Source organism: Limulus polyphemus, unplaced genomic scaffold (genome assembly GCF_000517525.1).
Source record: "Limulus polyphemus unplaced genomic scaffold, Limulus_polyphemus-2.1.2 Scaffold478, whole genome shotgun sequence".
Lineage (NCBI taxonomy): Eukaryota > Metazoa > Arthropoda > Merostomata > Xiphosura > Limulidae > Limulus > Limulus polyphemus.
This window is the reverse complement of record NW_013666088.1, coordinates 500,989-517,590: the sequence shown is the minus strand read 5'-3', so window position 1 is coordinate 517,590 and position 16,602 is coordinate 500,989. Positions and strand designations below refer to the sequence as shown.

Genomic DNA, 16,602 nt, shown 5'->3' with positions numbered 1-16,602 from the left:
AGAGTGGACAATCAGTTATGAGCCCTAAATTTTGTGCTATCGATTTGCTATTATTTTCGTACTCATATAATGGTCAAAACTGTAGGTTTTATATTATAAAAGTGGTTCTGATATGTTTCCCACTTTTTTATTCTTTTGGATAATTTAAGGAAAGGGAATTAGATACAATATAAAATATTAATGTCTACATTTGTAACCTTTAATCTTACTATAATGTATCTATGTATGTAACCAAAACTCCGGCGCCATCTACTGAATGGCACCACAAACAAAAATCCATAAAAAAATTCCCACTTTGGGTATTCAAGATTCAGACAATTAGAAAAATAACTGGTACGTGCAACAACCATTTCTTTATAACAGAACATAATTTTAAATAAAAGTACTCTCCTCACAACAATAACACGACTTTCACACGTGAGGGTTTGATTATATTGTTATTGGTGTAATTTTTAAATTTCATACTGAGAAACTGGAGTTCTTAAAAGAACTACTTTTTGTTTTCAATAAACGGTCCTACTTTTAATATATAAAAAACATTACAGTTTATATCAGTAAAATTTATAAAAAGTTTGAGCTCTGTACATTGAATCATTTTGATGTAATGAGTTGCGTATGACTAAAGAGCACAATCCGAAAACTTTTCCCGTACAGAACTGACCCCCCAAAAATCCTTTTTTTAGAAAATTTTCCCTTTCTCTAATTTTTTCAATGAGGTATCAACACTACGATTAGACAAGCAGCCGCCCTAAGGGCGGCGTTCCTGCTAGTTTTAATAAGAAAAAATCACGTTATTTTGAAGTCTTTATGTCCATCGGAAACATGAAACTTTATTGATGTATTATTTTTACAGGGCGGCATAAATATAATTGTTACGAAACAATGGATACAGAATACAACCCAAACTTCATGCGGATTATCAGTTCTGGTCTTATCATCTTATTGATCAAATTTTCTTTTTAAATATTAACCAGAATTTAAAATATCGCTTAACTGTGGCTTACGCTTAACTCACCGCGAAATGTTTCATATCAATCAGAGGACGAGTTCCATGTTCGAAAGTTTATGGCGAAACACGAATCATTGTTTTCCGTTGTTGTCGTTAAAGCGTAAACCTATACAGTGGGCTATCTGTGCTGTGCCCACCACGGGTATCGAACCCCGATTTTTAGTGTTATAAGTTTTCACACTTCCCCCTGAGCCACTGGGGAGCTCATTGGTTTGAATGAACATACACTGGCCCCAGTGGCACAACGGTATGTCTGCGGACTTACAACGCTAGAAACCGGGTTTCAATACCCGTGGTGGGCAGAGCACAGATAGCCCATTGTGTAGCTTTGTGCATAACTTCAAACAAACAAACATACACTGAGATTAGATTCTATATGGTTAAACTAAGAAGTGAGCTGAATGCTTTTAGTTTAGATGAGTTAAGAATATAAAATACGTATCTACTGTACACTGACTTACGGTGGTAGAAGAAACAAGAAGAAAGCTCTAGAAGTAAACTGTGGTACCAAACTGGTTGATCCAGTTACACTGAAAAGAAAAAAAGTTAAAATTCAATAACGGTATTTACAAAACGCATAAACAACGTTTAACCGCTGTATCAACTAATGTAAACGGTGCAACTTAGATGTCTCTGAACAGATATTATAAATAATCACACCAAGTCATTCTGTTTTTTGACTATTTTAATTACTTACTTCTGTCTGCTAAATTTTTTATTAGGTTTTATTCAGGTTAACTAGACGTGTATTGGCCGTTCATTCTAGAAATCTATTTGACAATTATTTAGAATGACTATATTTCAGCTCTTTATTTATTTCAAACTTCTGGATAGGTAGCTGGTGAACATTTACTCTGAAAAAAAGGATTTGCATTGGTTTTTAACTTTCAGGATCTAATTAGCTATTAGATCTTTACCCAGGTTTATCAGAACTCTGCTAATCCTTTATTTCAAAGATACTGGTACCCACTGTAGCTTTACCTTGCGTGTCCACATATCTACTGGCCCTTAACTTTAACGATCTAGTTACATGATCAGGCTTTACCCTATATACCTAACTGTGTATTTGTCTTGTACGTTAATTTTCTATAGCTGGATCTGTACTGATTAATTATCTTCAGAATCAAATTGCATATTTGAGCTTTGTCCAAACAGACTTGCTAGCTACTGTTCTTGTGCTTTAAGAATATAATTATTTAATGGTTTTTAAGCGCATTAATTGGATTTCTTTTCGTTTTTTACCTAAAGGTTCTCGTTATTTTTTGAGGAGTAATATGGATTAAATATACACCTATTTGCCGGTTAATTTAACAGTTTAGTTATCTACTGGGTCTTTAGTCTGATTAGCTTGTATTAAGAAACCACCGAAGACCAAACATTAGAGAAATCACAAAATAAGAAACTCGATAACCCGAGTGCTTTCGGAAGGTAGATCTTCCTCCTTCGGAAGTGAATTGGAATGTCTTTTGTATTTTGTAAATATGCCGTTTACTATTGGACACTTTATCTTGGTTAAATGGCTCCTAATATTTTTTCTAACTGCCACATATATATAAAATATTCCATTTTGTACCCTAAATGCACACCTTTTTTTCTTGTTAACGTTCTCACTCTGGGTCACTGTTAATAATCATCTTTCGTAGCACTCCCAATCGTTGCCCTATTTGAAGTCTCTTTCCTTTCCTTCCAAAACTTGGGATTTTTATTAGCTTTTCCCCTAGATATCTGTGTTACGGCAATGACGATAACTTATAGATGTTTTGCACAAAACGATGCAATATACACAGAACAATCGATGTTTTCTTTCTCACGTTACTATGAAATAATACAGTGTTACTATAGCATGGAGGTGTCATTAAGCTCTGATACATGGGGCTCGTGCTCCGATTCTGTTTGAAAGTGCTCCGAATCCCCAATTGGTGTCTTGAAAAATCACAATAGAAAACCATGATCAATGTCATACAGAAACGCTCAAAATTACCGCGCTTATGGGCCAGAGCTCCAAATCTTTTAAGCACCAAGTGACTTATCCGCTGTAGCACGCTGATTTAACTACAAAAGTGTATTGATTCGAAACTGCAATTTGTATTTCACCTTCCGTGCTGAAATTCATTTCTGAAACACCTTAGATCCTGAAAATTTTAAATAACGACATTTCACTCACCCAATATTTTTTAACTAGATGAAACAGATATCAAATAACAAAGAATTCTTCTCTGTGAAAACCAGATTTTTGGTGAAATATCTCAAATTATGAAGGCACTATTACTTCCTTCATATTTGCTACGTGTCTTGTGGCGTAGTAAAACAAATATATCATTGACAGGTTATGTGTGTCTAAGACCTGTGTCCTGAATAACGTGAAATGTGAATTATATATAAAATACATAGCTACGTTCGTTCACTGATATACATAAAATTTTGTCGAGAACATAAATCAACATCACAAAAAATATTTGATCAATATATCATAAAGAGTAACAACATATGTTTCACAAGTTAGATAAAAGCAAAATCATTATCAACTCCAATATTTTAATTTTACGTTATATATATAAATATATAATAAAAAATAAATATCAAATTATTACAAATGTTTTGTGGAAAGCATCAAATTAAAATATTACTTAGCAACCTATGCGAAGAGTAAGATGTGTATCACCAACATTGAAAAAATATTAATTTTAGCCTATTAAACCCTGATTCGCTCACTACTGACTCTAATTATCAGTTGTCTTTCATTGTCAGTCTTCGTAAGGTCAATATTATTGTAACATAAAAATACAAAAGACCAAACAAGGCAGCTGCTTGCATACATCGTAACTACCAATCAACGTTTTCCGAAATTTAAGTTTTTCTCACGCTAGGACGCCATGTGAGACAATCTTTGCTATTCGATAAACATGTTCATTAGGATTTATAAGAGAACTTGTGCACTGAACGCATAAAATTTTTAGGAAGAATTTATTCAATCAGAATTTTGCTTGACACAATTAAACAACATACGGTTAGCACTGATGCAAAAACAATATACAAAAATCCATGGATTTGTGAAATTAATTTTTTTTTTAAATTGTTGAACAATGTCCAGTTAAACAAGATATTTATGTAAAAACAAATACAAAAATTCGAGGATTTCTGAAATTAAGACACTTTTTTAATTTTTCTAATTGAACGCTGGCCAAAACGTCGATAATTCCCAATATTCGGAAATTGCAGTCATGTCTTTTGTCAAAAACTTGAATGAAAACGTATCATCTACAATAGAGTATCCAAAATAATGAATGGATTGGTTCTGACACGTTGTGGTATTTCCTAACTCAAAACAAAGTGGGCGGTTTTAATCAATATCTGCAACAATACAGGAACTGACGACAACTAGAAGATCATTGATTGTTACAGAAAATAAGATAGTATCAACAAAAGTTAAGGTTATAATTCCTAATGCTGCTTGAATTGATAAATTTATATTCCCAGTAATAAAAGTTGAGATATTCCAATCTGGAACTATAGAATGTCGTACATAGATGTCTTAGTTTTATCTATTTTGAAGCTTTATGACCCAAGGAAATTACCACGAATTCCAAATTATAGGATGTTTCGGATATCTTGCTTCTTAAAGGAAATATATTGCTGTAAAATTAGATCACTTAAAATCCTATTTCACTATGATAGATAACAGTGGTATAAATGTAAAAAAAAGCTATAGTAATAATTCTAAGTTTATATATACATGCTTCTATGCCTACTTATCTGTTAGGCCTACTGATTTATTTATCTATCCACATATCTATCTATTGTAAAAACAAAACAATATACTCACTAAATGATAGTTCCCACTGCCACGCCAAGAATTATCAGGATGCTGAAATGATAGAAATGTTTTAGTGTCTTACTTATATCCATTATATATATATATATATATAATATTCTCATACAGAAAATGCTAGGTTTATTTCAAAGAAGCATAATAAACGAATTTTAGAATCCTATTATTCAGTAATTATTGAATCCGCTAAAACATTTCATTTGGTGAAATAATTTTCTTTATAAAACAGTGCTATTTAAGAAGCTTTGTTGATATAATGTACCATGAAATGTGTGCAAGTTTTTCACTTAGGAAAACAATGGCTGACAAGAAGGAAAGCCCAATAGAAAATATTAGGGTGCGTTGATATGAAATCCAATGTTTATCAACAACAATACAAATGCTTAAATCCCTTTCATCTAGTATCGTGCAAATCTAATCTGCAAAAGACAGTTGCTTATAATTACTCAAAATAAATAGGTTTGTTGTAGCATGTCCACAAAGGTGAAGAACTCCAGGTGAAAAATACTTATTTCTATAAGAGGGCTGGTTTAGTGAAGGACACTTTCAAGAAAAGCTGTCCTTTTACGTTCAATATTCCACTATTGGCGTATGTTGTTAGCTATTAACCTGGCTATTCTTTTAAAAATCCCAAAACTTTATCAAAATATTAGTTTTAGTTACTATGATTTGATAAAGAAAGTAGTTTATTAAATATGAGCTAAATGTTATAAAGGTCTGAAGAAAATATTTTCCAGTTGTGCTCTTATTTGGTATTTGTGTAACTAGCATATTTTTGTTATATCGCTTACACTCATAATCTTTATTCATGACTTCAAAATTTCTACAACTATAGGGTTGAGTATGTTATATTAAAACAATTCAGTAGTCTCACCACGTCTTAACAATCTAAGTTGCCACGTCCAGTAACGTTCTATCTGCGAACCTTGCATCTTTACAATAGCCCTGCAAAGTAATTTCCATCGCAAAAGGCTTTATCGCATGGTTGTCATGTCCAAAGTTCATCACTACTACCTACACTTTTGTCAACAATTTGACTACACAGAAAGCCATAGGTGTTATGTCCGATGACTTGCATACCAATATATCGTAAGGAATAGCATAAACATCCGTTTATTCTCCTGCTGCTTGAGATTTGCGACAGCTGAATGCATACATCGTGAAAGCAGCTTGTTCACACGCGATTGTGTTGTTATTACAGACGAAGATCCTTCTTGATTATGCTGTGTTGTTGTTGCCTGGGGCATATGTACAGCTTTTGTCATTGCCCTTCGTGTTTTTTGCTCAGGGCTGAGGTACGACTTGCTGAAGGTCTCTTTCTGGGGGGTCATGGAGCCACAAGTTGATCCATATTCGTTTATTTTTCAATGCATTAAGTACAAAGGATATCCCCGTTTTAGAGCTTCTAAATCCCCGATGTGAACACATTTATGTAATGTACGTGTTGGAATGTCTTGCGATGGAAAGGGCTCTTACATACCTTTCCCAAATCAATCAATTTTTGGTTGCATCATACTACTTTAGGAATTCCAAACAATGTCAAAACGTAGTTCTGACACATGCCATTCCACACACACAACTTTATATTGGCTGTGTTTGTTATGTGACTTCTCAATATAAAGTACTAAACCCTCTTTATATCAGTATTTTTTCTCTTTTCAATATCGTGTTGTATGTAATAGAAATATATGGATAGTTTTATATAGCTTAAACATTCCTGAATTTCGAAAAAAAGTCTTCAAACACGCTGAAATACATACGATTTGCGTTTGATGTATTGTGACAGTATTTTTTTATCAAAGCTTATACTCATCGGTTATATTCGGAAAATAAAGTTCTGTGTAAGGATCTTTCTTATGTAATAAAAACAACATTTCTGTCTTTTATATATTTCGCTACTTGTCGTCAATAAGCATTTCACAAATTCTCCAGTTGACATTTTGCCTCTAACAACTCTAGTTTTACTTTGTTGAACTTCAAAATAACATTATTTCGCAAGTACTTTGAAAACTAAAGATTTCTGAAATAGTAAAAAAAAAGGAGACGAGTAAAAATATAGAAATGATAAACTTAGCAATAAACATCAAAATGTTAATAGAAAATATTGAAGAACGATTGAAATAGTTGCTTCCTGGATTTCCTAATTTTTTGCTGAACAAATATGTAATGGAAAACCAAACTACAGAGACCGAAGGAATATAAGATTTATATCAACCCTGTCAATATTTTGTCCACTGACAGCGTTGATAGCCCTAAAATGTAATCAATTAACCATGACAAATAGTTAAGAAATCTCTAGAGTTATCACTGTAAAGTATCTCAAACATATTTTTCTAAATCTCCTGAAATGTCAGATATTTTGACAGGAAACTTTATAAATAGATTTTGACATAATGATAAGATGTATCAAACTTGGTAACACGTTGCGAGAACGTGAGATATTAAAATATCAAGTTTCGTTTGGAACGTATATGCTGGACTATGATTCTCACCACCGTTGGAATGTATTTAATGATATTGTATCATCCATGTTGAAAAGAAATTATTATGTACATTTAACCTTAGAATTATCGATAGGGCTAATATAGGATCCCTCAGATGGTTAAGCAATTTTTTTTCAAAACTATTGTGCACTAACTTGCTTGGGTCTAGAACGTTATTGATTACATAATCCCTACTGTTACGACAGCGGAAGTCACGTGACGCTGCTGGCGCATGCGTGACTGTGTTTCTTGAATTATCAGGGAACTCCGCGAATGTTGGATAAGCCTGGCAGCAAAAAGCCAGGGGATGATAAAGCAAACGGTAGTTACTTTGAGTTCCGGGTAATTTACAATTCTGTTTCGAGCTAGTGTGTGTTTTGCACTCGTAGAGAGCAAATTATCCAGATTGTGAATCGCTGTGATTTATAGCGTGTATTATAAAAGTTGTTAAGTTAAAGTGACGAGAAACGTACTGACTGTGGAATTACTGAGTACTAAAAGTTTGTATCGAGAAAGAATAAACTGGTTTAATCAAGAAAGGATTTGTATCGCTGAAGCTCCTCGGAAATAATTTCTTTCGGAAATTAACTAACAAGCGGATACGCAACACTACCAACATATAAGTAACAGACAAAAACACCATTATTGGAATTCATCCTAGTAATTACTGCTGAGGTATTTTATGTATTATGTAGAAAATGAGTGGTCTCATACAATTGTTTTGACCAGTTTTTTACACTGAGAGTTATGACAGATAAGAACAATAGAAGTATTCAATATGAGTCAGTATTTGAGCCCCCACCCTTATTGAACGGTATAAAAAAAGTCGATTAGTTGAGAGTTACTGTAATTTTTCAGGATACATATAAAACTCATAACTATTGCATATGTTAACAACTAATAAAATAAAGTATTTGTAAAATCTAGTCACTTTAAAAGCTAGTATTAAACCTATAAATAATATCAACAAATTTTAACGACAAAGCGTTAAGCAGCTAAATCATGTGCCCAACGATGGAGGGGGGGGGGGAAACTTTCCAAGCCCAGCAAATAATATAACATATTTCCGTCGTTAAACTGTGAGTATTCTCTGTTTGGAGCACAAATCCAACCTACTTTATATAAGTAACTGCGTTTTGGTTTGCAGTGTCTCATGGTACTGGTATAAAGTAATCACGTGATAGTTAAGACTAAGTTCTGAAAGTGTATTTAAAATCCAGAGTATAGAAATTAATTTGTACATATAGCAATACAAGATAAATGTTAATTTAAAAAGGGGAATATGGTTCGTTAAAAAGTACAGAACCAAGGTGAATCAAAATATAAAGATTATATATTCAAGCCTACAACTAAGAAAAATTTAAACAAACTAGGCTAGAAATACTGTCTACATTATTTTCTCAAGCTACCAATCCCTATTTTGACTCCATGTCTATAGTACTTATCAATTTTAGGCTTTTTGCCTTTTAATAAGTATCTATTTATTATTTTTATTAGTCACAAAAGCTGAAATTACATCAGGCTCTCTTTGACAGCTTCGTGGCAGTCTGACGCTGTTTCAAATAACCATTAAAACTAGGGATGAGTATCTCATCATAGTAGTCGATACGATACGTATCTAGATATTGATACTTCAAACTGTACAGTACTTTTTCAAATTCTCAGGTTTGATCAACTAAGTGGCAGCTGGCATGAGAAGTAAAATAAAAACAGTTAATATCTGTCTATCTATTTTGTTATTGTTAATTTGTTACGTTACTTTCCATGTAATGTTTTTGATAAAATAAATAAAGACAACATGTAATACTCATCTTCCTTTATTAAATCATTAATTTTTAGCAAAAACACTTTATTAGAAATTCTGAATTTTTTTCTGTACAAAAGACTTATAATGTTTACTGAAAGCTTGCCAAATTTTGGCATTAATTTTTAGCAAAAACACTTTATTAGAAATTCTGATTTTTTTCTGTACAAAAGACTTATAATGTTTACTGAGAGCTTGCCAAATTTTGGACGATACATAAATCGTATAGTATCGGACGATGTATCGTTACAATCGTATCACGGCTTCACGATACAATAAGAGTATCGTATCGCTGTATCGCCACACCTTTAATTAAAACCCATCTCCTATTTCTTATCTGATTGGAGATACTTTTTTAAATTCAAGTTATATAGCATGAGTACCCAACCCGTACAAAAATAAATAAAATCAATACCATTTAGAAATTATACACATAGACTAAATTTTTAATACATTTTTTGTATATATTGGAGATATGTCCTCTTTTCCTTATCTGGATTCTTATACCAGTCGTCAGTAGGCTTAAGCTCAACTGTTGCTTATATATATATATTAAATAATCAGTCTGGTGTACTTATTTTTGGAAAGCACACTTATCACAGTGCATTATATATATTAATTACCTATCTAACTGCATAATTATTTGGCACAAACGCAACCTGGTGTTAGTTTATCGTAACAACAAGGGAAAACATTTGTTGAAAAACGTTTACCCACTTCTTCGATAGAAAATAAACAAACATCCATCATGAAACCCTTTTGGTTAGGGCGCTCGGCTCGCAATCATGATCGCTTTTTCAGACTTGAGGACGTTATAATGTTACAATCAATTCCACTATTCGTTGGTAAAAGAGTAGTTCAAGAGTTGGTGGTGGGTGTTCTAGTCTACCACTGCTAAATTAGGGACAGCTAGTGCAGATATCCCTCAAGTAGCTTTGCGCGAAATTCAAAACAAACCAAATCGAAATCCCCTATTTAATATTACGTTTGAAAATAGCACTTCTGTGCAGAGACCATAACTATATTTTTATTTCTTTTATTACATTTGCGTCATGTTAACACAAGAATATGATAACCTATAACCCAAGTGCTTTCGAAAGGTAGACCTTACTTCCCTAAGGGGCAAACTGTTTGCCTCTGATGAAGAAAGATCCACTTTCGAAAGGTAGACCTTACTTCCCTAAGGGGCAAACTGTTTGCCTCTGATGAAGAAAGGTCCACTTTCAAAAGCGTTCGAATTATAGGGTATCGTATTCTTGTGTTTAAATTGATTTCTTAAACCTACGTGTTTTTCGAGAAACATTTGCGTAGTGTTTGCATTGATTTATAAAAGAGAAAATCTTGTTTTGAAATATGTCAGTATGTCAGAATATACCAAAAACCTTGAACATCTTTCCTTCGAGTTTTAATAAATAGCCTTATTATACATTTCTCAGTTATTATTATGTCAGTGTTTAAACGAAAATGAGATGTGACGAAATCCCCCCTCCAGCTAGGGTATTGTCAGGAGAGCTGCATAGCGCATTAGGCCATGTGTAGCTCAAGTAGCAAACTTGATGAATTGATCTAGTTCTTTTAAAACCCGGAAAATGCGCTTGGAATTAACAACCTTGTTTACTCTCTGATGTGAATTTCTATTCAGCAGTAGCCAGATCTCCAGAAAAATGAAAAGAAAAGAGAAATAAATCTACTGTAGCTTTTTATAACTCCACTCTCTTCTTTGGTGATGTACGAGCAGTTAATAAGAAACAACTACTGACACGTGTAGACAGCTTTTACCAAGCTGACTTAATTTACAGTTGTAGCTCAAGCAGTTTGTTAATATAAATAACTTTTCATCCACTACTATGCTTGTCCTACTCGTATCCCAGACAGCCTGATGAGTCCTGGTATTGGACGAAAGGCTTCATACAGTGTGGTTAGCATATTATTATAACAATTCTTTACTTTCACCCAGTAGTTATTATTAATAACTGGACATCGTGACTTAGCAATGGTTCATATAGTTACTAATACGTTTATACACAATGGAAAAAAAAACGATCCTTAGATCATCGATCCAGGCTGTAATAGGTTAAAGGTAAATAGTACGTCTTCTTTATTACTTTAGCAGTATGTAAAAACGTTACAGAACAAATAGATTAACGCTCTTACTGAATATATTGTTTTCTTTTTTAATGCACTTCAATTAGTAATATACGCAACGTTTCTCGTACATTAGGTGCAAAAGAATTTCGTTTAAAGCTATTACGAGGACCATCTCGACCAGCAATCCCTAATTTTGAAGTGATAGACAAAAGGGAAGATAGCTAGTGAACACTACCCACCGCCAACTCTTTACCAACGAATAGTAGAATTGATCGGCACATTTTATCGTCCCCGGTGACGGCATTCGAACCCCATATACAGGGGCGTGGACTGTTCTCTTCCACTGTTTTGAGGTACTTGTACTACATGAGGCATTCAACGTCCTTATTGTTTACGGCCAGCTTCGCGTATTTTGCCACTTCCTCGTTCTACCCTCATATTCGGCAATATTCGGTAGAATTGAAATGATTTTCCCATTATTTATCCACTTATCTTTATTTGGAGAGGAGGAGGGGTGGTGGTAGACAGACGGACAACTCTGTTTTATATATATACATATATATGGATTGTACTGTAAAATACTGTACTACTTTTTTGCTCTATTAAAACGGTAGTAATCATCTTTTGGTTTCACTTATCTGACAAATATTCTTCCTCCAGACTTAAAATTTTGAGAACACCTGATTTATGAGAAAACCCAATTTTAACTTCTCTCTAGTTTCAGTCATTATTTTGTTGCTGGGAGATAATATTACGATTCTGAAATTTTGAACCACTTGCAGACATATATGTAGACTAAACCTATGCAAGTTAAATATTTTAACCGTTCCTTTATAAAATTTCGCGTATTTATGGTGATTTGTAATAAAACTCATAAGAAATTAAATATCTGGATTTAATTATTTGGAAAATCACATACACTGTTTTTTGTTGTTGTTAAGTTATCAAAAATGTTGTTCTGACTTTCCGGCTTTCATTAGAACACACGTTTTGTTTACAAAAATTGATTTTCATGTCATTAGCGCCGCTTTACATACAAATCGCCCAGCGTAGTTTCCTTGACCAATTACGCTAATGAAACTAATTAAATTTATGTATTTTTAAATATAAGAACATATTGTATGACACAAATTATGTGTATTATTAAGAGTTTAAACTAATTCTAGTACTCATCTGTGTAGAAATCAGATGGATCACTGTGGTCAGTTACATGTTGGAAATAAATTGTATTCTTGCAATTCACTCGTATTTTGTCACGGTTTTCAATCTATATAACATTTTAAATCTTTGAGAATAACACAGTACCATCAAATGGGTCATGCCAAGTACACAGTACAACATTTTTTATTGATTGAACTTGTACCTACTTGCTATACTGCTGAGTTAATAGTTACATTTACCCCATTGTTACATTGATGAAGTTTTCCTCCAAATTGAAAACAGTTTAATTATCAGTAGAAAAGTTTAGCATGAATCATTTCACCTTTTACAATATAAATGATAATATTATTTTTCCTTTTTTTCGAAACGTAGGTAGATAGATGTGTCATGCGAGACAAGTTGTTTGTGTTGCTATAGCAACCAACTTGCAACTCGCTCCTAGCGACAATATAAACACGAGTTTGGAGGAAGTAAAAAAAAAATTAGTTTCTCTTTTAAAGTTACAAACGCATTTCCCATTATATATATATATATATATAAAACTGATCGTTATCAGATGAATAGCTTTTTAGTGGTATAATATACTATTAAATTTGGATTCAACTTCGCCACTTTTTGCATTATATTAACCCACATGAATTTCACTTGTTTAATGTTTGTTTGTAATTAAGCACAAAGCTACACGATGGGTTATCTGTGCTCTGCCCACCACGGGTATCGAAACCCGGTTTCTAGAGTTATAAGTCCGCAGACATACCGCTGTGCCACTGGGGGCTTTCACTTCGAATTATATGTTTAAGAAACATTTCCAATTGTAATTTGTACAGTAATTTAATGATGATCATTGTTAGAATTCGGAACTTAATATTAAACCATAAAATTAACATTTCTATCATTTTATGACACAAAATGTTATGTTATAAATCGAACTATGAAGTTTTTCTGGAATATTTTAATAATTAAATTATTTATTTTTATTTAGATAAAACTATCAAACACAATTAAAATTTTCTGAATGCATGTCTAAAAGTTTTATATAATTTAAGAGAAAAATAATTTGACTAGACGTAATTCTTATATTCATTTTTACAATGACAGCATTACACATGAATTGTTTTGTTCTACCAATTTTGTTTATGTTTTTTTTTTTTTCACTTCTTGACCTTGGATATACTTTCGGTTTTAGGAGACGTGTTTTTAGAAAACAAATTTCTAGGAATTATTTTAAATTATTTTAATTAAAAAATCTATATATAAAGAAATGGTACCAGTGATTTTTTTTTTATAATTTCCATGTATTTCTATTTATTTAATACGCCTAACTGATTTTGACAACAATCAGGAACGGTCTTGCACTGTTTTTTAACGTTACAAACACAATAGAAACAGAAGTAACTGGATCACCATTTGTAAGAAATCCACATCATTTCACACGAACATGAAACTTTCATGAAAAATTCCTAGCTTATTTCTGTAAGAGATATTTTCACTCTAATATTTTTGTTAATGAGTCGTATAAGTCAATTATTTGTTACCACGGTAATCGCCGACACCACAAAAGTATGTCATTACATAAAATATATGTCATAATTTAATGTTTACATATTAATACATTAACAATTCATTTTCAGTACAAAGTCAAAATCGACGAACTAAATTTTTATCTGACTTCTGGAAATAATTTCACCAAGATCAAGATAACAAACATTATACTTTCAGTTATTAAAAATTGGGGAATTAAACCATACTTACCATGATTCGGGAATTACAGAGGAGAGAAAATTAGCATGATGATATCCTAAACAAACAACAAAAATACAGTTTTAAGTATGTTCTCGGAAAAAAGTATAATTTATCCTGTTCAATCGAAAATTAAAGACTGAAATAAATAAGCAACATATGTAACCCTAACATAATGATTCCTTTAAAGAAGAAAGAAAAACTTAGTTGGTAATTTGTTTTGGTTTGGTTTATTTAGAATTTCGTGCAAAGCTACACAGGGGCTATCTTCGCTAGCCGTCTCTAATTTAGCATTTATAGACTAGGGGGAAGACAACTAGTCAACACCACCCACCGCCAACTCTTGGGCTACTATTTTAACAACGATTGACCATCACATTATAACGTCCCTACAGCTGAAAAGGCGAGCATGTTCGGAGTACTTTTTTTTCTGATTTTTATACAAATACCAACTTCTGCCTTTAATCGTAAATTCACTTGACATCTGTATCTCGTTAGAGTGTGAAGGACTAAAAGTATTCAGAAGAGAAACATACAAAGTCATTAGTTAATAGTTAATGAACCAAGTAAATGTGGTTAAGGAGTTACAGTGTAGCCTACTAGTTAGCGAGTCATGATAAACAAGTAAATTCATATTAACCATTAATTCTTCTTGAGAAAATTATGCTTTCTGATTTAGTACAGAGGTTTTCGTTGATTTATGTCAAAACAACGTTATCATTAAACAGCTCTTTACTACAACTGTGTGAAAACGATGAACATCGACCCATCAAGACATACGGTTACTTATGTTGCAAGACTTCACAGAATTTTCATTCAGGGCACGTGTAGTTCTTCACATACTGATACCGCGCGTGGCCTAGTGGTTAACATGCCCGGAATGTGGATCCTATTATTCATGTGCCCATGGGTAGGCTATAAAAGTATAGCTAAACTATACTGTATCAAGAGTAGCCCAAGAAATGGCGATAGGTGATGTTGACTAACTACTTTTTCTTTAGTTTACAGTTGAAAATTAGGGCCAGCTTTTCGCCAACATTCTGAAAGAAGGAAACAACTCGTCACATATTGTGTAACACTAATAGGCTGATGTGGGCAGTTTAAAAAAAAGGATAATTTATGCCTTCCTAACAAACAATAAAATTCTCCCTAGCTAACATAGCAGAGAGATTTTTCGGGAACCAATCACAGCATACGAAACCAATTGAATTACTTTCAAACTATTATGCAGAGATGTAGCATAATTAAGCTTCGGTTTGCTACGTCTCAGAATCCAAATTGGGCGATTAATCAGCTCTGATCAATCCCTAGTACAGGGATCAGCGGTAAGAATGGGGCTTATAACGCTAAAAATTTGTGCTTATCAATATACAAACAAAACTTAGTATAGGCACTGGTGTGGCTAGAATTTTATGCTGGCTAAAAATATCGAAGGAACCATTTCATAATAACAAATACATCAATCTGAAAATGTAAAAATGCCATTGTTAAACTTCAAAGAAACATATGAATAACATTGAAATTCTTAGGCTTAAAACACAATAAAAGGAAATGAACAAAGTCTTGGAAAAGGTTAAAAAATTAACTTCTGTTTACGTTTTTCTTCGAGATGTGGTTATATAGAAATGTTTTGTATTCTAACCAAATGGAGCAGAACGTGTGTCCTGATTTGCTGATGGCTCCATCCAAGTTTTATTTTTACTGTCGAAAATTCTGACAAAGTTCCAATGTATACTTTAAATGTGTATCATATATTCATGATGTTAGAAAAACATGTAGGTTCAAGAAGTCTTGATAGAAATGAATAAAAATCCTATAATCCGAGCGCTTTCGAAAGGTGAACCTTTCTTCTTCAGTGACCCTGAAGAAGAAAGGTCCACCTTTCGAAAACGCTCGGGTTATAGGGTTTTTATTCATGTGTATCATATGTCAGACTCCACAGCCTACACATAAAACGTATATTAATATGTACTTATAGATGAATGTCGAAAGACAGGCATCTACAGTTAAGTTTGTATTTTGAATTTTCAATCTGAACGGCATTTTATGGGATACATGATGGGCCGAAGATTCTAAGATTCAGAATTTAGCTCTCCCTAAGTTCCATCTGCTGACCAGAGAGAGTACAATTTGCTAGCATTATCCACCGCCTACTTATTCTTCGGCACAATGCAAGAAATCTTTGACCTTGGTATGTTTTCCACTATGCTACGAACAGTCTGCGATATTACGATGCATAAGAAAATACAGACAGATGGACAAACAAGTAATGATGGAAATATATGTAACTATTTAAATCACGTAAAAAGAAACGACAATAAATGTAAGGCTTAACACGTTTGTTGCCATGTGCTCCACCAGTGGGTCACAGCCGACATTTAGTTATTAACCGCGTGACACACCGATGAATTATATATTACAAGTGGCTTCATAGTGTAGTCACCCATATAAATACAGTGTATCCCGTTAGCAACGCGATCGTTGAGGT

General features: G+C 33.0%; 1 protein-coding gene across 1 annotated transcript in view; it reads right to left on the bottom strand.

Moving 5' to 3' along the window:
* LOC106458511 (Na(+)/H(+) exchanger protein 7-like) overlaps nt 1–16,602 on the bottom strand; it is an 80,919-nt gene that overhangs the window by 36,106 nt on the left and 28,211 nt on the right. Inside the window, exons 4-6 of the mRNA XM_013918031.2 lie at nt 14,127–14,172; nt 4,833–4,874; nt 1,471–1,539 (exon numbers count right to left, since the gene is read on the bottom strand). Of these exons, the coding sequence (XP_013773485.2) occupies nt 1,471–1,539; nt 4,833–4,874; nt 14,127–14,172 (157 nt within the window). The remainder of the gene's footprint in view (nt 1–1,470; nt 1,540–4,832; nt 4,875–14,126; nt 14,173–16,602) is intronic.